Below are 23,636 nucleotides of genomic sequence, written 5' to 3'. Positions count from 1 at the left end.
ATTTTGTAGTAAAAATGAAAACAAAAATAAAGTAACAAGTCATGTGTTTTAATACTAAATATAAATAAAATTTAATATCAATAAAGAGGAATATAAAACCTTAATTTAATATTAATTTAGATTATGTTTTCATTTAGTCTTTTCTCAGCTAACAATATTCTAAAGATATAGAAAATAACATTTTTAGAAGTGATAATATTTAAAAATTGTGAGATTTGATTATTTGAATATTAAAAGGTTTTAATATATATAGTTGTAACGATTTTTATTATTTTAAATCATATAATTTCTATAAGTCAGTTTTTTAGTTTCTTTGTAAGTGTTATTATTCTTTACTCGTTTAATTGAAGAAGGGAGACTGTAGAATTGATTTTTTTTGCAATGAGCTCTTCAATTTGGACTGATTGGTTTTTTCATTCATATAAGTTGAGTTTCTGCCATTTTTCTTGGTGATGATGAACTAATAGTCATAGTAAAAACTTACTATAACTAAGAGTCATAGTAAAAACTTACTATGCCAAGTCTTTTCTAAACTTATTATAATAAGTTTGGTTTAATTGCTTCCTTTGTCCCCAGTTTGGTTGAATTGTGTCAAATTCATGCTCATTTTTAAAAAAGTTTCATTGTCGTCCTCACGTGGTGTAAAAGTGTCAATTGAATCCAAACATAGAAAAAATTTGTGTCAATGTAGTCATCTCCGTTAAATACACACTAACGGTGTTAAGTAGCTGATTATTTGGCACTAGAGAATTAAAACGTGGCAAAAGAGAGATTTACGTGGATGCCCTAAGTGGGAAGTACCTCAATGAGGTTATAAGTGACAGATGCGTGGTGGGAGTTGATGGTGTTGGCTGTCTTCTTCTTCGTTAGGGTTTGCTGTTTTGTGTTGGCAGTAGCTTGGTGAGTTTATTGTTCTTCCTCCCTCTACTTCTTCCTCCCTCTTTGGGTGTTTGTTGAGAAATGGTTGTTCTTCGGTTTGGAGTTGGTTGAAGAAGTGTTGGTACTGTGTGGATTGGGGTTGGGTGAGAAAGCTTGGTTGTGAGGTTGTGTCGTTTTTTCGTTGGCTTAGGAAGTGGCAATGTCATTGAATCATCAGTGTTGTTCGTCTTGCTCATGGGGGAGCTGTCGTGCCGTTTCATCCAAAGGATTGGTTCATCATGTCCCCCATCCTCTCTCTCAGCCTCTGCCTCCACAAAATTATCACTGTCAGCCTCTACACCCTCTCCTAAAACAGCCCCAACATCCTCTCCCTCAGCCTCTGCATCCACAAAGTTATCACTGTCAGCCTCTACACCCTCCCCCAAAACAGCCCCAACATCCTCTCCCTTAGCCTCTGCCTCCACAAAGTTATCACTGGACCTTCGAATGGAACCCACTTCGCACTTCCAAATACCCCACGAACAATGCGAAAAACGCTTCCAAATCACCAGACGCGTTCTGCTTTCAAAAGCCCCAATTGCGATTTTTCACCCTTCCTCAACTCAGAAACACTCTATCTCAAATATCTCAAATGCCCTAATTAGTTTTCGTTCACAAATACCCTAAATGAATTCTGATTTTAATTTCCCCAATTCAATAACCTATTTCCATGTAGCCTAATTTTAATTTCATTGACACGTCATTACCACTACTGTCACTCATTTGCCACGTTTTAATTCTCTAGTGCCAAATAATCAACCACTTAACACAGTTAGTCTGTATTTAACGGAGATGACTACATTGACACAAATTTTTCCTATGTTTAGATTCAATTGACACTTTTACACCACGTGAGGACGAAAATGAAACTTTTTTAAAAATGAGGATGAATTTGACACAATTCAACCAAACTGAGGACTAAGGAAGCAATTAAACCAATAAGTTTTGATCAAAATTTTAATTTGTCACTACATCCACTTATTATGACATGCTCCTTTTTATCTCTCATCATTAATATTATTTTTATTATGAAAATATCACCACTCGACTTACTTTGACACACAAATTTCACTTTTCATAATAAGTCTTTATAAAATCCATTATTTCCACTAAGTGATCATTATATTTTAATGATACACATATTATAATCATCTCTCATTTAAATACTCTAAAGGATATAATTTTAATTCATTCATTAAACCTTCATCATAATTAAGGGTTTAACTTTTACTCCATTAACTACCTTTTATCTCATTAGTTATTGAAATTATACATCACAAACACTTGATTCTACTTCTGAAAAAACTGACGTCAAATAAAGCTTAAAGATTTATACTTGTCATACTATCTTAACTAAATTGTCATCAAAACTATACAATAAAAACTTATTCTAGTTATGTGATAAGGTAAAATAATCTATTTAAAATCAAATATTATGATCACATAAAATTCACATCTACGTCATTTATACTAAAAATTTATTAAAACTTAACTAACTTTACTTACCTATTAAGACTTATTTGACCAAATTTAGGTTCCAACTCTACTACTTTCACAATAAAAATAAACATATACACAAAATATTATAATAATAATAATATGAACAAATTTATATATCTTATACCAACAAAAATTCATCTTTACCCTAAAATATTTACATATAAAACTTCTGAAAAAACAACTTAAGAAAAAGAAAAAGAAACTTATTTTACAAAAAATATCATTATAGTTTAATAACTTTTTAAAAACAATCTCTTTCAACCACACAAAGAAAGTTTATTTTCTTCTTCCTCTCACCTTTTATAAAAAAAGGGGTTATACATCCGGTAAAAAATGATGAACATAATAAATATAATTTAAGAAAATATCGTAAAATAACATTATAATATTTTATTGAAAGATTCTGTATTCTGTTACTATGCAGAGAATGAAATCTACCACAAACATCAATATATAAGTACATAAATATAAAAACATTTTGGATTGAAATAAAAACAAATTATGGTACATGAGTTTTTCATTTAAGTTATAAACTAATGAAAATGACTAATGTTTTCATAACAAAAACAATTTAATGACTCATTTGTTCATCGTGGTGAATGCAATTCAATTGTATGTTACATCTCTGCAGAAAATGGGGTCAAATGTGTGGCCACAGGTCATTTTCAACTGTAAAAGAAAAGAACATACAGCATTTCTTCACTTTTTCAGTCTCCTTTATTCTTTCTATCTTGGATGCCTTTTCCTTTTTCTCTAACGAGAAGTTACAAATTGAATTGTTGCCATCGATATAGATTTGTTCATAATCAATAGTTCCAATCAATGATGTCAAACTTCTTGTTGATTGCTATCACTGTAATTGATCAGGTTTCTTTTTCTCACCAAGGAATGGTTTGAACATCATTAATAATCCAAATGCTTCAACTATGTTCAACACAAAGAACACCACATGTGTGCCTGCAATTTGGTAAGAACAAATGCTCTAAATGACTTTATGTTGTTGAATTTGAAAAGAGTTCTTGACATATAAATTTAGACAAAGGATTCCCATCTGTTATACATAAAATAGAAACCAGCACAGATAAACTAGTTGAGCATCATACCTGGGAGGAAGGAAGAATCAATCCGCTTTTGTGACCAAGTTAATCTGCATTGACCATCATCATATGAGAAAATTGGAGATGGAAAGTATGTGGTTGAAAACATCCACTAATGAAACAAATAGTTAAATGATAATGGATCATAGTGGATTGTCAGTATCAATTGTATCAATTGGTATCAAAACCTTCTACTATTCTCTCAGAAATAATCAGAAATGCTACTGCACAGCCAACTCATGTGGGTGTTGGAGCTGGGAAGTATGGTGTGGTGTTAAAAACCAATTGCAATTGTTAGCATTTGTGGTGTGGCTATTTCAATGTTGATATCATATATCTTTCAATCTAGTTCAAAAACATATATAGCTAAGAAAGAACCATAGGATAATAAAGGAACTTAGTATGAGGTTTGAATCAAGAAATATTTTATCTCTGTTGGAAGTCTCACATCGACTAGAGATAAGGCCAATTCATACTTTATAAGTGGGTGCAAACCTTATCCTACAAGCCAGTTTTGTGGGGTTTCCCTTCTACACAAGACAAAATCTTTTACCCAACAAAACACTCTCTAACCCCCCTCCTTACATGCTCCCCCTTAAGAGAAAACTACCCTTAGATAGTTATAACCGCCTAACTTGTGTTATAACTATCTAATTCAGTCCCTCCTAACTGCCTAACCCCCTTCCCATCTTACTAGTAAATTTTACGTTTACTTTCTGATAGGTACAAAGGGAAGGTTTACAACAGAAGAAAAACGACGATGATTTAGTTTATTGTATGACAGACAATTTTAAGCAGTTGTAAGGTAGTTATGTGTAGTTAGTTGCATCTGACTTCTATAAAGTCAGAATGGACATTTTTTAGAAGTTTCTATCTTGTTTTTGGAAGTTATGTAAATCTAGGGAAGCGGAGAGTCTGGTTCTCTCGAATAACCACAAGTTGTATGTATGTTTCAATTTCTCCATTTGGAGGAAACCTAGTGTATTGTTGGAATAAAGATATACAATTCTCAAGGTTGTTTTGTATAGGTATGCAGTACCTATCATTTGGTATTCAGAGCCTCATTCCTGGTGAAGTGGGGGCATACTGAAGGTTATGGTCAACACAAGAATGGAGGCAAGATGGGATGGAATGGGTTGGAAAAGATCGTCCACAAACAAGAACACGAGAATAACCGTCGCTTCCAGCGGTTATAAGAGATACTTCAAGGACTGACAAGGGTGGTTGAACGCCTAACATCCTCTAATAAGCATCAAGAGGCCCAAGATTTTGTTGCCATGGATGGCCATGAGGATAGTGGGGATAATGAAGGAGGAAGTTCTTTTGGGATTTCTGCCACATGGAGGAAGTTGGACATTCATGTGTTTGCAGGGGACGAGGCTTATGGCTAGACCCATAGATTAGAGTGGTATTTCCGTTTGAAAGGGGTTAGTGAAGAAGAGCGAATGAAGGCTGTTATGGTGACATTCTGTTATGGTGACATTGGAAGGGAAAGCTTTGAATTTGTTTCAATGGTGGGAAACCTGCCATTCGCATCCAACATGGGAAGCCTTCAAAGATGTAGTGATTAGAAGATTTCAGCCAACAATGTTGCAGAACCTATTTGAAGTTTTGATTGGCTTGCGTCAAACAAGACCTATAGGGCAATATATTGAGCAATTTGAACAATATGCTGGGTTCATGAAAGGGATTCAACAAGATTACTTAGTAGGAATTTTCTTGAATGAATTGAGGGATGAGATAAAGGCAAAGGTTAAATTATATGATCCCAAAATTCTTGCAAAGTTGATGATGAAGGCGCAGATGGTTGAATACAAGCTTTTGGTTACTACCAAAGGAGGATATTTATCAGGCCCTCATTCTATTCCTTTTTTCTGCCCATTGCCTTCCACTAGGACTTACTCTAAGGATGGGGAGGTTCTGAAACTTATTCTAAGGCAGAGGTTAAATTATATGATCCCCAAATTCTTGCAAAGTTGATGATGAAGGCGCAAATGGTTGAATACAAGCTTTTGGTTACGACCAAAGGAGGATATTTATTGGGCACTCGTTCCATTCCTTCTTTCTGCCCATTGCCTTCCACTAGGACTTACTCTAAGGATGGGGGAGTTCTGAAACTTATTCTAAGGCTGGGGGCAGTTCAGGGATTTTTCCTAATTTTATTCCTAGTGTTGGAGAAAGCAATGCTTCTGTTTCTCCTATCACTAATTTTGCTTCAGTTCTCAATGGAGAGGGCCCCCATATAAGAAGCTTACTCAGGAAGAGCTTCAAGACAAGTTGCATAAAGGTTTATGCTTCTGTTGTGATGAGAAATTTGGCCCAAATCACATCTGTCGGAATAAAAGTTTCACATGTTGCTTATTTCTGAGGAAAAAAATACCAAAGTGGGGAGATGGGCTGGAAACTCCAATTGTATCGGTAGAACAACCAGAAATGGATGGCCCCAAATTATAGTTATCTCAATGCACTATGGCTGGGCTAACTACCAAGAGGTCTTGGAAGTTGTGGGGGACCCTTGGCCATGAAAAAGGTGGTGGTTTTGATTGATTGTGGTTCTTCCCTCAATTTTATTTCCCAGGATTTAATTGTCCGGTGTGGATTGCCAATACAGCCAACTCTTCCCTATATGGTGGAAGTTGGGGGATGGGCATAAAATGCGTTGTCAAGGCAAGTGTCAAGGATTAACTTTGGAAGTTCAGGGAGTATAGATCCAACAAGATTTTTTTCTGTTTTCTTTATGTGGGGCTGATGTGATGTTAGGGTTGGAATGGTTAGCCACTCTGGGAGAAGTTAGAGCTGATTTTGGTAATCTCAAACTATCAATAAGCAAAGGTCCAGCGGAACATGTTTTACAAGGTGATCCTACCTTGTCAAAGTCTGAATCCAATCTAAAGACGTTATGGTATGATTTTAAGAAGCAAGCATTTTGTTATGTCTTAAATGGACTGAAATTAAGGAACCACAGGTTGATCTTGTTCTACCTAAGATTTTGGATGTACTTTCTGCCCATCAAGACGTTCAAAGATTTGGAAGGACTACCACTCCAAGTACATTTGATCATTCTATTCATTTATAGCCTGATGCTTCTATTCCTAATTTAGGGCCTTACAAATATTCTCGCCAACAAAAAAATGAAATTGAGAGATTGTTCAGGAAACGTTGCAAGGGGAAATTATCCGCCCAAATATAAGCCTTTATTCTAGTTCAATCATCTTAGTTAAGAAGAAGGATGGAGGATGGCATTTTTGTATGGACTACAAGGCTCTAAATAAGGTCATCATTCCTAATAAATTTCCTATTCCGGTTATTGAAGAATTGTTGGATGAATTGGATGGAGTTACCATGTTTTCCAAACTAGATTTAAATCAGGTTATCACCAAATTCGCGATCCCAGGATATTGAGAAAACAACGTTTCGCACCGATGAAGGTATGAATTTTTGGTGATGCCTTTTAGTCTAATGCCCTTGCTACCTTCCAGGCCTTAATGAACAACATCCTCCAGCCTTTTTTACAGAAGTTTGTATTGGGTATTTTTTTATGATATCATAGTTTACATTTCCACTTTAGATGCCCATCTTCAACATTTGTCTAAAGTTTTAACTGTTTTGCATCAGAATGCATTAAAACTCAACTAGAAGAAATGTGCTTTTGGGCAGCAACAGTTAGAATATTTGGGTCACATAATCTCTCAATAGGGAGTAACAGCGGATCCTAAGAAGGTTGAGGCAATGCAAAATTGGCCTTTAGACAAGACTCCTAAGGAATTGCGTGGATTTTTAGGTCTTACGGGCTATTACAGACATTTTGTTCAAGGGTGTGGGAAAGTTGCTAAGCCTTTGACACAGTTATTATCCAAGGATGGGTTTCATTGGACGGAGGAGGCTAGGGCGGCTTTTGAGGAGTTCAAGAAGGTCATTGCCCACTTACCTGTTTTAGGCGTTCTAGATTTTTCAAAACTTTTACTCTTGAGACAAATGCTTCTAGTAAAGGATTAGGTGTTGTTTTATTATAGGCAGGCCTACCTTTGGCTTTTTGGAATCAAGCTTTATGACACAGGGCTCAAAATAAGTCTGTTTACGTTGTAATTTGAGATAATATCTTTAGAATCTTCCTAATTAGAGGAAATAGATACATAATCTTTTATTTTATTTTATTTTTCCTAGTTTTTCTAGTTTTCCTATTTCCCTTTTTAGGAGAACTAGATTATTACAAATAGAGGGTATGAGAATGTATTTTTCATGATTGGGAATAATAAAATAAGTCTTATTTAAAAAAAAACATATGGGATTGATTATGAGGAGACATTTGCCCTAGTGGCAAAGATGAATACAGTTCGAGTTATTCTCGCTTTGGCTGCCCATTTTGGATGGGACTTACACTAGCTAGATGTGAAGAATGCCTTTCTTCATGGAAATCTAGATGAGGAAGTGTACATGGAGATTCCCCTAGGTTTTGAAGTGAAAAATGAAAGAAACAAGGTATGCCTCCTGAAGTAAGCATTGTATGGTCTTAAGCAATCCCCTAGAGCATGGTTTTGGAAGATTTACAAAAGCAATGGTTTCCTTGGGATATAGTCAAAGCCAAGGAGATCATACTTTATTCATAAAGCACTCTTCTACAGGTAAACTCACTCTATTGCTTGTCTATGTGGATGATATGATTATTGCAGGAGATGATGAAACAGAAAAATTGGCATTAAAAGAAAAATTGGCAACTCAATTTGAAATGAAAGACCTAGGAAAACTCAAATATTTTCTTGGAATAGAGGTTGCCTACTCCAAAAACGGAATTTTCATCTCCCAAAGGAAATATGTACTTGATCTCCTCAAAGAAATAGGAAAGCTGGGATGTAGAACCTCAACAGTTCCTATAGAATAAAATCACAAAATTGGAAGTGAAGAAAGTGCTCCTGTAGAGAAGGCCCAATATCAGATATTGGTGGGAAAATTGATTTATCTATCACACACAAGACCAGACATTGCTTATGCAGTTAGTGTAGTGAGCCAATTTATGCATGATCCAAGAGAGAGAGACATGCAAGCAGTTGACAAAATTCTCCAATACTTGATGTCAAGTCCAGGAAAAGGGGCTATTATTCAAAAGGGAAGACACACTGACTATGAAGATATATACTGATGCTGACTATGCAGGTTCTATTATTGACAAAAAATATACTTTTGGGTATTGTGTATTTCTTGGAGATAGTCTAGTAACATGGAGAAGCTAAAAGCAAGATAGAGTATCCCGTTCTAGTGCAGAAACTGAATTTCGAGCCCTTACTCAAGGAATGTGTGAAGGACTCTGGATGAAAACCATTTTGGATGATCTTAAAGTCAAAGTGGAGCACCCGGTGCAACTACACTGTGACAATAAGTCTGCTACGAGCATAGCCCATAATCTAGTACAGCATGACAAAACCAAACATATTGAAATTGACAGACATTTCATCAAAGATAATCTTGACAGAGGCTTTGTGATTACAACTCATGTTTCTACAGAACTTCAAATAGTAGATATTTTTACAAAAGGGCTTCCTCTGGATAGATTTCAAGATCTTGTAGGCAAGTTGGGAATGATTGATATTCATTTACCAACTTGAGGGGGAGTGTTGTAATTTGAGATAATATCTTTAGAATCTTCCTAATCAGAGGAAATAGATACATAATCTTTTATTTTATTTATTTTTTCTAATTTTTCTAGTTTCTCTATTTCTCTTTTTAGGAGAACTAGATTATTATAAATAGAGGGTATGAGAATGTATTTTTCATGATTGAGAATAATAAAATAAGTCTTATTTTCAACTGTTTATGAGCGGGGGAACTCATGGCTTTGGTGCAAGCTATTCGAAAATGGAAACATTATCTCATGGGAATTCATTTTATCATTCTCACAGATCATAGAAGTTTGAAGTTTCTCATAAATAAGAGATTATTGACTGAAGAACAATTCAAATGGGCCTCCAAACTTATTGGTTTTGACTTTGAGATTCGTTTCTGCCTTGGTAAAGACAATCCAGTGGTTGACGCTCTCTCCCACAAGTCTTATTTTATGCCTATTTCAGTTTTATAGCCCACCCAATGAGACTCATGGGAGGAGGAATCCCACAAAGATGAAGGTATGGTTTCTTTGATACAAGATTTGATGATCAATCCTAGTTCTCATGTAGGATATGAACTTCACAATGGCCGTTTGTTTTATAAAGGCAAATTGGTGCTACCTAAGGGGTCTTCTAGCATACCTGCCATTTTTAAGGACATGCATGAGTCCCCAACAGCTAGTCATAGTGGCTATTTCTGCACTTTTAACCGCATTTTTGGTGTTATTTATTGGAAGGGTATGAAAAAAGATATTAAAGAGTGGGTCCAACAATGTGAAGTTTGTCAACGGAACAAAGCTGAAACACTTGCTCCATTAGGCTTATTACAACCTCTACCCATTCTCACTCAAGTCTGGTCTGACATCTCTATGGATTTCATTGGGGGGTTGCCTAAAGTCCAAGGGAAAGATACAATACTCGTGGTGGTGGATAGACTCACGAAGTATGCTCACTTTTTGGCACTTGCTCACCGCTTTACAGCAGTAGAAGTAGCTCAATTGTTCATTAAAGAAATAGTAAGACTTCATGGGTTTCCCTTTGTCTCCGATAGAGACAATATTTTCTTAAGCAATTTTTGAAAAGAATTCTTTAAACAAGCTAGTACAAAACTCAGGTTCAGCATTGCATATCATTCTCAATCCGATACGTTGCATGACTGATGCACATCCTAAGAAGTGGCCTCAATGGTTATCTTGGGCAAAATTCTGGTTTAATACTAATTACACTACTTCTACTAAGATGTCCCCTTTTATGGCCCTCTATGGCCATGACTCCTCTTTGCTGCTCAAAGATTGTACTATCCCATCAAAAGTGCAAAGTTTGAATCAATTACAGCAAGAACGGGATGAGATATTGAGGGAGCTGAAGGAAAATTTATGCAAAGCCCAGGACTAGTACAAGGTGTAGGCTAATAAACATCGAAGGGAGGTGGAGTTCCAAGTGGGTGATTGGGTGTATCTTAAAGTTGCAATCCTATCGTCTCAAATAGCTGGCTAACATACCTAACGAAAAGCTTCGACCCATATTTTATGGTCCTTATATAGACCAGGTGTCAACATAATGAATGAAAAAAGATATGCAATTGTCTATTTATTTGTAACAGTTATTCTCTTAATTAGGATAATTAGCTGCGGTAAATGTATATATTGCAATTTAGCTTATTTAGTGGGCTGAAAATCAGCTTGACAAATTGTAATCATTTTTATTTATATGAAAATTCTCCAGCAAGAGGAGAGACAGTTTTTGGCTCAATCTTCTTTGAGTTTAACATGCTATCAGATTAGGTTACGATCCCAAAACCTAATTTGTGTTTTTCAGCCTCGTCCTAGATTCACGATCCTACTTCACGATTCTTCTTGGTTTTTATCTTGTTTCCTTTTTCCCTCGCTCCATGACTTCCGAAAAATATGATGTCTTATTCGTTCGCCTTAATGAAAAAAACTACTCAGCTTGGGCATTCCAATTCCAGATCTTTGTCACCGAAAAATATTTGTGGGGTCATGTCGATGGCAGCACTCCTGCCCCTAACAAAGACCAAGATATGGTTGCTCATGCCAAGTGGCCAGTCAAAGATGCTCAAGTCATGGCCTAGATCCTTGGTTTTGTTGATTCGAACATTGTCTTGAATCTTCGCCCTTACAAGACTCCAACCGCAATGTGGTCTTACCTAAAGAAAATTTGTAGTCAAAATAATGTAGCTCGCCAATTCCAGCTTGAGCACATCGCTATATTTAAACAGGATAGTCTCTCCATCTTTGATTTTTACTCTCAATTCATGAATCTTTGGGTTGAATACACTGATATAGTTTATGCAAACTTGCCTTTTGAAGGTCTAAGTTCTGTACAAACAATTCATGATATTACTAAACGGGACCAATTTCTTATGAAATTGCGATCTGACTTTGAAGGTATCCGGTCCAATCTCATGCATAAAGATCTTGTCCCATCATTGGATGCATGTCTCAATGATTTATTACGTGAAGAACAATGTCTCCTTACACAGTCCATCATTGAAGAACAAAAATTGTCTACTGTTCTAGTAGCATACGTGGCACAAGGAAAGTCACGCCGCAATGACATGAGTACTATTTAATGTTTTAGTTGCAAGCGATTTGGCCCCTATGCTTCAACCTATCCAAAAAGATTCTGCAACTACTACAAAAAGAATGGTCATATTATTAAGGAATGCCCAATAAGGCCACCACGACGACCTGCAATAGCTTTTACCACAACAACTGATTCTTCTATTCCCAACAGTTCTTCCAATCCAGCACCTGTCCATCAAAATGCTACTACTGATGTTCCAACTTTGACCCCTGAAATGGTTCAACAAATGATCGTTTCATCTTTTTCTGCTTTGGGTTTCTCAGGTAACTCCTTTTCACCATGGTACTTTGATTCCGGGGCTTCCAACCACATGACCAAAAATACTCAATTCCTTACTAATATACAAAAATATTTGGGGAATCTCAAGATACATACTGCTGGTGGAAATCAATTGCCTATAACAAAAACTGGTGATATTTCTTCATTCCTAAAAAAATGTCTTTGCCGCTCCTGTCTCACCAGTAATCTTATTTCTGTTGGTCAATTAGTCGACAATAATTGTCGAGTTCAATTCTCACAGTCTGGTTGTCTTGTGCATGATCAACACTCAGGAAGATAATCACAATGGGGCCTAAAGTTGGACGTCTTTTTCCCATTCATTTCTCCTTGTCTCCAAGTCTTTCTTTGCCTTTAGTCTCTTGTAATTCTACTATTGTTGATCACCAAGTGTGGCATAAGCGCCTTGGGCATCCCAACTCAAATGTACTCCATGACATGCTCAAATCTGGTTTTCTTGGAAATAAACACACCCCATCTCTTAATAATATTCATTTTGATTGCATTCCTTGTAAGCTTGGCAAAAAGTTAAATTCTACCTTTTCCAACACATCAGTCACATGAAACAACCATTTGATATCATCCATAGTGATGTTTAGGGGGTGGCACTAGTTACGTCTCATGCTCATTACAAATATTTTGTAACTTTTATTGATTATTATAGTCGTTTCACTTGGGTCTATTTTTTGCGCTCAAAGGATGAAGTCTTTTCTAGTTTCAAATTCTTTTATGCTTATGTTCAGGCCCAATTCTCCTCCAAAATCAAGATTCTTCGCTCCGATAATGGGAGGAATACATATCACACTTATTTCAGGAATTCTTGCAATCCAATGGCATTTTATCTCAAAGATCATGCCCATCAACCCCCAACAAAACAAGGTAGTTGAACGGAAAAATCGCCATTTACTAGATGTCTGCACTCTTTTGTTGGAGTCGCATGTGCCATCACGATTTTGGTGTGAAGACCTTTCCACTGCAGTTCATCTTATAAACAGATTGTCGTCTCCTTCCATAAGTAATCATCTCCTTTCACTCGATTATTTGGTCACCCACCTAATTACTCCACTCTTCGTATTTTTGGTTGTGCATGTTATGTCCATCTTCCTCCACACGAACGCACCAAGCTCATTGCATAATCTATTGAATGTGCTTTTCGTGGCTATTCTTCTCATCAAAAGGGCTTTCTGTGTTATGATCCTAACCTTCATTGGATTCAGGTCTCTCGAAATGTCATTTTTTTAAAAAGTGTATATTTTTCTGTAAACCATCATGACTCGTTCTCTTCTCCAATTCCTGTTTTGCCATTGTTTTCTAATTCTTCTGCAAGTCAATCATCATTTAGACCTCTATTGACCTATCAAAGGCGAAATACTGCCACTCAACATCACCTAGGACAATCCCATGGGCCCCTTCAAGATAATTCCTTGGATGCTGATCTAGTACAAGCTCCATAACCAAAACCAGCTCCTTTACGAAGCAGTTCACGCATTGGTAAGCCCCCAGAAAGGTATATTTGTTCCATGACAGCAACATTATCATCTATTCCTATTCCTTCTTCTTATAAACAGGCAATGAAGAATGAATGTTGGCAAAAAGCTATTGAAAGTGAACTTCTCGCCTTGGAAGAAAATCAGACATGGGATATAATGCCATGTCCTCCATCTGTTAAACCCTTAGGCAGCAAGTTTATGTTCTCTATAAAGTTGCGTTTGGATGGATCCATAGACCGTTACAAGGCGCGACTGGTTGTGCTTGGAAATAAGCAAGAGTATGGCCTAGACTATGACAAGACTTTTGCTTCAGTTGCCAAGATGACCACTGTGCGCACTATCATTGCTCTTGCTGCATCCAAATCTTGGCCATTACATCAAATGGATGTCAAAAATGCATTCCTCCATGGCGTCTTCCTCATCTACAAACACCTCTGTTGGTGGCTCATCATCTGATCCCTCAATATACACCAATTATGTGAATTTACACTTGTCCATTGACAAGTTAAATGGCACAAATTATGCAACATGGACGTCCGACATCAAACTTTGGTTGACTACGTAGATCACCTTACTCAAAATGTGACTACTGCTACCACAGATAACACTTGCCGCTGGATGAAAATTGATGCCCATTTATGCATTGTTATAAAGTTCATCATTCACTCCTCATTGAAACAAATGTTTCAATCATATGAAACATGTTCAAAAGTATGGGGACAAGCGAAGTTGTTATACACAAATGACACTCAGTGTCTTTATGGAGTTTGTCAAAACCTATTCACTGTTATTGGTCCGCGCAGTCCTGGTCCCATGGCAGAATATTTGGGTAAGGTTCATGCCCTCCTTCATGATTTTAATGAGCTATTACATCTTGCTTCCACTCCTGCTGAAGAACTGGAACAACGATCAAAGTTCTTCATGTTGTTTGCATTATACGGACTTTCTGATGATTTCTCTCATGTCCGTGATCAGATTTTGGGTTCTCCTGTCATACTCAACTTTACTTCTACTTGTTCTGCTCTTTTGCGTATACTGATGATTCCTCATACTGATGATTCCTCAGTTATGGCTGCCCAACGTGATGATCGAAGTCGGTCTCGCAAGTCAAGTAAAGGACGTCCAAAATATGACCACTATGGAAAGTTAGGCCACAAAATTGATAGATGTTATGCGCTTCATGGATGTCCTCCTTGACCTGTAGCAATGGCTAATTTTGATCCACCTCCCCGATCACCGTCTGCAGACCATCCTACTTCATCTAATACCGTAGAAAACCCTGTAATCTTTCACATATTTCTCAGATGGTATGAGGATCGTCAGCACTCTAGTTCTACTATATATGCATTTGTTGCACGTACAGGTACACCTTTTGTTGGTCTGACTCACTTTCACTCCCTCGGACCTTGGGTCCTTGACTCACTTTTCACTAGCAACAAGTCCTTGTCATGTCCGGATAATTTACCATCGGTAACAATGGGTGATGGGTCTAGAGTCTCATCTCATGGTGTTGGTACTATTCATATTTTTCCGTCCATATCCATTGATCATGTACTTTATGTCCCTGGGTCTCCCTTCAACTTATTGTCCATAAGTCGTCTAACTCATGCCCTTAATTGTGTTATTTCATTTACCATAGATTCTGTTTGGTTGTAGGACCGGAGTTCGAAACACATGATTGGAAAAGGTTGCGAGTCTCATGGCCTATATCATCTCGGCCCTTCTCCACATGTTGGCGTAATCATGGAGTCACCATCCCTTCTTCATGCTCAATTAGGTCATCCTAGTCTTGCCAAACTGCAACAACTTGTTCCGAGTTTGTCGAAATTATCAAGTTTATCGTATGAGTCTTGTTAGTTAGGAAAGCATATTCGTAGTTCCTTTCCTCGTAGTGTCTCACAACAAGCGTCGTCCCCCTTTTCATTGGTTCATACTGATATTTGGGGACCTATTCGTGTAAAGTCTACTTTAGATTTTCAGTATTTTGTTACCTTTATTGATGACTATTCCAGATGTACTTGGTTGCTTTTAATGAAGAATCGTCGTGAGTTGTTTACTATTTTCTAATCATTTTTCAATGAAATAAAAACACATTTTGGGGTTTCTATTCGAACTTTACGCAGTGATAATGGCCGGGAATACCTTTCTCAACCGTTTAAACATTTTATGGCTTCTCATGGCATTCTTCACCAGACCTCATGTGCTTATACCCCTCAACAAAATGGGGTAGCTGAGCGCAAGAATAGACACCTTATTGAAACAACTCGTACACTTCTAATTCATGGTCAAGTACCCTCGCGTTTTTGGGGTAATGCAGTTCTCACCGCATGCCATCTTCAGTCCTAGATAACAAAATCCCTCATTCTATCTTATTTCCTCAAGACCCTCTACATCCATTACCTCTTAGAGTTTTTGGGTCTACATGTTTTGCACATGATTTTAGTCCTGGTCTTGATAAATTATCTCCTAGATCTCACAAATGTGTCTTCTTAGGATTTCCACGGTCACAAAAGCGCTATAAGTGTTTTTCCTCTTCCCTCAATCGTCATTTTATCTCTGCTGATGTCACTTTTGATGAATCTTCTTTTTACTTTTCACATTTATCTTCTAGTTCTGTACCTCCACCTGCTACTGTTGATATTCCTATTTTCTGTGGTCCTCCTCGTGATGCTCCACCCATTTTGCCTCCTCCTTCTTTAGACTCTTATTCACCACAGGATCGTCCTTCACCACCACCCCTTCAGGTTTATAGTTGCTGCAATCGTCTCCCTCATGACTCACTTCTAGTGCCTCCTCCTGTGTCTCCTCCGACTCCAGCAAATGAGTCTGACCTACCTATTGTCCTCCGTAAAGGTATACGCTCTACCCGTAACTCTTCCCCCCATTATACTGTTCTTAGTTACCACAAATTATCTCTATCTTTTTACGCATGTCTCTCATCCATTTCTTTTGTGTCAATTCCCAAGTCTGTGGGTGATGCCTTAACTCATCCTGGCTGGCGTCAAGCCATGCTGGATGAATTAAGTGCACTACAGAAAAGTGGAACTTAGGAGCTTGTCCAATTACCATCTGGAAAGTCTGTTGTTGGTTGCAGGTGGGTGTATGCTATCAAGGTTGGCCCTGATGGTACAATTGATTGTCTGAAAGCTCGACTGGTTGTCAAAGGCTACACACATATTTTTGGTTTGGATTATGGTGATACTTTTACTCCAGTGGCAAAAATGACCTTTGTTCGCCTATTCATTGCCATGACCACTCTTCGACAATGGCCTCTTTACCAACTTGATGTCAAAAATGCTTTCCTTAATGGTGATTTGGATGAAGAAATTTATATGGAGCAACCGCTCGGCTTTGTTGCTTAGGGGGAGTCATCTGGATTGGAATGTCGTCTTCACAAATCCTTATATGGCGTAAAATAGTCTCCTCGGGCATGGTTTGGTAAATTCAATTGTGTTGTTCAACAATTTGGTATGTCTCGCAGTGAAGCGGATCATTTAGTGTTCTATCGCCACTCAAGTGCTGGATGTATCTACTTAATAGTGTATGTCGATGACATTGTTCTCACAGGAAGCGACTATCTTGGCATCTCTTAGATGAAATAGCACCTTTGTCACCATTTTCAAACCAAAGATCTTGGAAAACTCCAGTACTTTTTGGGTATTGAATTAGCACAATCCAACACTGGTATTGTCATATCTCAGAGGAAGTATGCGTTAGACATCTTGGAGGAAACAGGGTTAATGAACTCTAAATCTGTTGAGACACCTATGGATCCTAACATCAAACTCCTATCAAATCAGGGGGAGCCTTTCTCAGATCCTGAACAGTACAGAAGATTAGTTGGTAAATTAAATTATCTTACTGTTACGCGTCCTGACATTTCCTTCGCAGTTAGCATGGTGAGTCAATTCCTAAACTCCCCATGTGAAGACCATTGGGATGCAGTTGTTTGCATACTGAAGTATATTAAAGGATCACCTGGAAAAGGTTTGCTATATGGTCCTAACAACGATACAAAAATCGTTTGCTTTTCAGATGCTGATTGGGCTGGTTCCCCTTTTGATAGGAGATCTAATTCTTGATATTGTGTCTCTATTGGTGGCAACCTGATATCTTGGAAAGTAAGAAGCAAAGTGTTGTGGCAAGGTCCAGCGTAGAAGCAGAATATAGAGCTATGGCATCAGCTACTTGCGAGCTTGTGTGGCTTAAACAATTACTTAGTGAATTGAAATTTGGAGATGTCACTCACATGACACTTATATGTGATAATCAAGCTGCTCTCCATATTAGCTCTAACCCTGTCTTCCATGAGAGAACCAAGCACATTGAAGTTGATTGTCATTTTATTCAAGAAAATATCATATCTGGAGATATCAAGACTGAGTTCGTTAACTCAAGTAACCAGTTGGTAGACATATTAACTAAGTCCTTACGAGGACCTAGAATTGACTATCTTTGTAACAAGCTTGGAATATATGCTTTATATGCTCCAACTTGAGGGGGAGTGTTAGATGTTAAGATGTGTGTTTATGTTAATTGGGCTCGTCTCATTCTGTATTAAGGGCCTTGGCCCATATCTTACATTATAAATAAACTACTCTATGTGTATGCAAAATACACAAGGGAAATTTCTCCCAATCTTCTCCATTATTCACAGGTACAAAGGGAAGGTTTACAACAAAAGAAAAACGGGGATGATTTAGTTTATTGTATGATAGACAATTTTAAGTAGTTTTAAGCAGTTGTAAGGTAGTTATTTATGTGTAGTTAGTTGCATCTGACTTCTATAAAGTCAGAATGGACAGTTTGTAGTAGTTTCTATCTTGTTTTTGGAAGTTTTCTAAGGGAAGTGGAGAGTCTAGTTTTCTCGAATAACCACAAGTTGTATGTATGTTTTAGTTTCTCCATTTGGAGGAAACCTAGTGTATTGTTGGAACAATGATATACAGTTCTCAAGGTTGTTTTGTATAGGTCTGCAATACCTATCACTTTCTAGGTTTTCTCCTAAAATAGACCTTGAGAGTTCTATCATCTACATTCACGTTTTTTGAACTAGGAGATAAGTGAAATAAAAGCTGAAGAAATAAGAGGAACACTCACAATGCACCACCTGATGCAGGGCCAATAGCTTTGAATAGAGACATGCATGTCATTGCAATACCATTAGCAGCTCCTCTTTGGTGTTGTTCCTGTTTTCCAAATTAACAAGTTAAATGTGTCACAATTCCATCACTAACTAGTCTCAATCAATGTATAGATTCAAAAGTCAACAAAAACTACTGAAAAATTTACCACTACTCGGTTTAGTTGAAGGAACAAACCAGTCACGATGGTGATCTAAATCCCATAAAAAGAGTACAATCAGTCAAATATGTAACTTACAGAAAATTTTCTGAATCAAAATAACTAATCTCCCAAGGTCTAGTATGTATAATTCAGCTCTACAACCAAAAATCTCTAATAAACGATTGAACAAATGAAGTGGTGCACTTACAGACAGAATGCTCTTCAGACTTGAAGCAGTACTCAACCCTATGAATAGTGCTAAGCCTGAGAACAATGCAATGAAGGGGTAGCTTTGCAAAAGAGGTATGGTTAACAGAGCTGAAATGCGGGCACTACCAATAGCTCCACTTGCTCTTTGCACAAAAGGGTATAAGGCAAGTTGGTAAATTATAAGTGCAAGACCTGAACAGTACAAAAATCAGTAAAGATACAAAATATCTCTATTAGGCAGTAGAAATACAAAAAATACTAAATGTTCAAACTTCTACCTTTTTGTCACCGTCAAACCCAAAGTACAATTTTTTTTTATCAGAAGTATACAATTAGAGGAATAAATTTAATGTGGTACTATCATTAGTGCAAATATCACTTTAAACTACACCATATAGACTACAATTTTTCATAATCTATAAAAATACGGTAACATCTTTGCAATTTCTGACAAGATATTGTCTACGGTTTTTTTATAGAACTGTAGTTTATTATGTACTATAGGCTACGCTTTTCATCTATAACCTATAATCTATCCTTTTTTATTACGTTTATTAACCGTAGTTTAACATCGAAAATAATCATAGCCATATTTCTTTACTGCACTAGTATGTATTTATTATGTCAGAACCAAAAAGTGCAAAATTGCCAATTGTTAGGAAGAAAATCTGTTACCTGATACTGAAAGAATGTTACCAACATCATTAGTTGTAAAGTTCAAACCCCCCATCTTTGGAGGACTCACTGCCCATAAGGAGAAAATCTAAAGAAAGTGATGGATGCATGTTCTTCAGTTAAAAACAAGTGGATAAAAAGTAGGATCGAAACATCATATATAAAAGCAGAAGCATAGGACATTTTCACCATATTAAGTATCATACCTCTTGATAAGCAATGTCATGAAGTGAGAAGACACAATAAGCAATGACAGATGACATTAAGGGCCAATTCAGGAAAAGGTTTTCATTCTTTTTTGTTATCTTTTCATTGTCTGTGGCATCACTTCCATTTTCTAAAGCTTCAGCATACTCTGTGGATTCATTGCTAGAATTGTGGTTGTGAAGTGTTTCCTGCACGTATTTCAAACAATTATTTTAATGTTGTAGGTCAACTACACAGTATAAAGCGTGGAGAAGGAGCACATCTGAGCTGAGAAAATCATACTATAGTGATTTTTCATTGTAAAATGTCGTCATCAAAATTTTAAAAGTAACATCCACAAAAGATAAAGGAGATAAAAGAAAATGGCATTCAATGAACAGATTTGTCAGAGTAAGATACATACTGGAATCCAGATGCATCCGATTGCTACTACAAATGCAAATGCTGATGTTATGAGGCTGGGCAAGAAGTATGGAAACCTGCAGAATGATTTATGTTTGGTAAATGAAAATCAGAAAATCATTAAGATTTTATTTGGATAAATTTCTTCATGAGTACTTACAGGAAGATAAAATAAGAAAAAAAAAATAATAAGTTTCTTCAGAAGCAAGAATCAGATTATCCTTAATCTAATTTGCAAAAAGTTTTCTTGTACTGTAGCTTCTCTAAGATTATTCAAGCATAAACTAATTTCAGGTTAAGGAGAAGTTTATTTCTTTTTTCCTTATTTTTTTCTTTCTTTGTAAGTGTTCATGAAGAAGTTTACCCAAATAGGTCCAAAAGATAAAGTAATGGAAGGACAAAATCTAAAGGGAAACTGAATATGAAAGTCCACTTACTTATCCCAAAAGGAATCCTTTGGAAAAATATTTGGGTACTTCTCTACTGGCTACAATTAAATACAGAATTTCAGCAGTTAACCTTCTCAGAAAGCCAGAAGACTATCAATTCAAAACATTTCATCTTATAAACATATACAGATTCAAGGCTTTATGCAAGATTCATCTTATACACCAGATGGCTAAGAATATGAATAGCACCTGAGCCAAATAGCCTCCCAGTGATGGACCAATTATTAAACCTATGCCCCAAGCTGAGCTTACCTAAAAGCAAATAATCACAGCATGACTTGTTGGTGTGGAAATGGAGTTCTAAGAATTAACATTGTAAAAGAGTTCGTGATGCTTACTGTTGACAGTCCTAGAGCTTGATGTTCTTCTCTAAAAAGTTCAGAGGCATAGGCCTGTTAAATAAAGAAGTTATGCAGGAAGATGTAGAAATTGAAGTTTGAAAGAGATTGAAGAAGCTATATCCAAATACATATGCACATGAAAGTGTAAAATACTACGAGTTAAAGATATGATACCTTCACTGGTCCTAGAAAACCATTGAAACTTCCCAGAAGAAATCTCGTGATAATAGCCATCCAAAAACTTGTGCTAAGGCCAAATAGTGTGTTGAAAACGACACTGAAATCAAGTAAGCATTGATAATTATGGGAATCTTCAAAGGATAACTTAAAAGAAAGTATGCAGTTCATTGGCAAGTATACTTACACTGAAGTAACCCCTATAAGTATAGCAGGTTTTCGACCAAAGAGATCTGCTATGGTTCCCCACAGAAAAGATGTCAAACATCTGCCAAGCATGAATACAGAACCTACCACATTTTTATGATGCAGACATCAATAATAAATAACTTACACGAATTTTTGATGCCATAAAAAACTGGACATAGTAAAATTTAGTCTTACCCACATAACCAGCATAAGTACTAATATCAGCTTCTGTTTTCGCTATATTAAAATCCCTTACCTGAAAATCATAATGTTGCATCATTGAGGATGTATTTTATGTGCATCTACACAAAGTTAAAAATGACAAAAGCAGATGGAAAAACAATAATAAGCAACAAAAACTTTCATTTGGCACATCTAACATGTACCAATTATCAGTCTTACAACAACATTCTATGGTTGACAGGGAACAGGAAGCAAGGGTACTAGATATACTGAAGAAAATCTTTTTGGTTGATGACTTTAAATGGTTTTTAAATTATAGATTGAAGGGAGTGTAAACCTGTCTTCGTTTTCTAATTGTCATAATACATACATAAATAAAAACTGAAATTGAACTTCAAGCACTCAATAAATAATTATGCATTGAGATAACTTCCAACAATGTGACCAAATCAGAGTGTACATAGTAAAATGGTTACAGTACTCATTTTGATGGTTAAACTCACCATGAAATAGAGGAACGGAAAGAGAGATGATATTGGCAGTGCTGAACAAGACAAAATAAAATGGCATCAGATTGGATAAAAGTAGTTTCAACAGATTGAGAACGAAAAGAAAAATGACAACTGGTAACAATCAAACAATGATTTTCCATTCAAAGTATAAAATTTAAAATACCTTCAGACAATTTTGTATTTAACTTCAATTCTCCCCCACTACTATGGGATTTGGAGGCCCTACTTGAGCTACTTAAGGTATACAATTTCAGACCATTACAAGGATGAACAGAAGTTAGGAATGGTCAAATTGGATAAAACTAGTACACCTGTTTTAACTTGAAAAGCTTAACTGTAAAGGTAAATTTGAAATTCACAATGTAACATGTGAATTTTATATTCAACTTCAGTCAAGTCAGCCACCAACTTTGTTGCCAACCCCAACTGCCGACACCAATCAATACACAAAGTGGACAATTGCATCTGATTACATTTCTTATATGTTTAGTTTATCCTACAAATCATAGAATGCTGGTAAAAGTATATATAAGTTATCATTGCAGATGATTGCTTCTTCATCAACTTGAGAAAATCATTTTTCAACACAGAACCAAACATACTGTTCTTCTTTAAACCAAGTGACATTTAAGGTCTAAGAAGCTTCTACAAGCTTACACTGAAAGCAAATTTTGACTTACAAGAACTCAGGTCCTTATCATCTAGAAGTGATAATTGTTTTTCCAACAGGAACTATCAAGTTGCACTTCAGGAATCAACAAAACCAGACTTTCCAACAACCCAAAAGTTTGAACAAGAAAAAACCAGAACAAAACCCATGCAGAAGACAAAAAACTAAGAGTAGTGTGAATTGCTTATACCAGAACTCAACACCACCATCCACATGATAAAAAGCTTTGTAAATGGCACACCCTGTCCCTCACTCAACTCTTTGGTTTTCTCCACTTTGCAACCGGGGCAGTTCTCATGGTACTTCTTCCTCTCCAACAATGGCTGTTTACCTTTCTCCTCTTCCATGTTTCTGAGACGACCCTCTTTCCTACTAGTTCGCATGCACCATCCAAACCCAAAAAGTTGATGAATTTAATAAAAACCGTTATGGGGGTGTGTGTTGTTTCAAGCACAAAACCAGAGACGAGTTGAGTTGTGGTCCTTTCTAGCTTTTGAGAAACAAAAGATGAACGTGTAGTGCAAGGTCTGGTGTGTCTCTCTGAGCTATATGACGAAGGCACATGACAAACACATAATAATAGGAGGAACGTGAAATCCAGAAGAGTGCATCATTGCACACGTCACAAAGTGAAAATTTCCCCAACAGCAAAACCATGAAGAGAACATATGATACTGTTGTTTTTCCATTTTGAAAATGACATTGTTGTTTTTCGACTGCAAAATAGAAAAGATGTTGTCAGATAGACAAATTTTATATATTTATTTAATCTTTTTTTAAAGTAAAAATTTTTATTTTCTTTTAAGATATTTTGTTTTTATAATATATTAAATAAATATGAATATAAATA

The 23,636-nt window shown here is 36.5% G+C and overlaps 1 protein-coding gene across 3 annotated transcripts; it reads right to left on the bottom strand.

The window, feature by feature from the left end:
• Window positions 1-2,870: 2,870 nt before the first annotated feature.
• Window positions 2,871-23,334, bottom strand: LOC108338991 (protein ZINC INDUCED FACILITATOR-LIKE 1). 3 transcript variants are annotated; one of them, XM_017576105.2, is made up of 16 exons: window positions 22,977-23,334; window positions 22,108-22,148; window positions 21,617-21,677; window positions 21,420-21,522; window positions 21,230-21,332; window positions 21,053-21,106; window positions 20,904-20,966; window positions 20,703-20,752; window positions 20,267-20,342; window positions 19,863-20,051; window positions 19,657-19,744; window positions 18,980-19,173; window positions 18,778-18,822; window positions 18,586-18,674; window positions 3,522-3,565; window positions 2,871-3,375 (listed from the first exon to the last, which is right to left on the bottom strand). In XM_017576105.2, exons 1-16 carry the CDS (start codon window positions 23,167-23,169, stop codon window positions 3,269-3,271), a joined length of 1,500 nt encoding a protein of 499 aa, XP_017431594.1. In that variant the 5' UTR covers window positions 23,170-23,334; the 3' UTR covers window positions 2,871-3,268. The 3 variants fall into 3 exon arrangements, with proteins under 3 accessions (XP_017431594.1, XP_052733429.1, XP_052733428.1); XM_052877469.1 differs by lacking the exon at window positions 22,977-23,334 and adding an exon at window positions 22,280-22,304; XM_052877468.1 differs by having other exon boundaries at window positions 3,328-3,375; window positions 18,596-18,674.
• Window positions 23,335-23,636: the final 302 nt, after the last annotated feature.

Source organism: Vigna angularis, chromosome 5, assembly GCF_016808095.1.
Source record: "Vigna angularis cultivar LongXiaoDou No.4 chromosome 5, ASM1680809v1, whole genome shotgun sequence".
Taxonomy (NCBI): domain Eukaryota; kingdom Viridiplantae; phylum Streptophyta; class Magnoliopsida; order Fabales; family Fabaceae; genus Vigna; species Vigna angularis.
Note: the sequence above shows the minus strand (reverse complement) of the source record. Positions and strands in the feature narration are given on the sequence as shown.

Excerpts from the sequence above, each read along its gene's own strand:
- LOC108338991 (XM_017576105.2), bottom strand. The coding sequence starts at position 23,169 with ATGCGAACTAGTAGGAAAGAGGGTCGTCTCAGAAACATGGAAGAGGAG. Across the intron at positions 18,675-18,777 it reads TTCAACTAAACCGAGTAGTG|GAACAACACCAAAGAGGAGC; the intron begins GTAAATTTTTCA and ends TTTGGAAAACAG. Across the intron at positions 3,376-3,521 it reads TGATTCTTCCTTCCTCCCAG|GCACACATGTGGTGTTCTTT; the intron begins GTATGATGCTCA and ends ACCAAATTGCAG.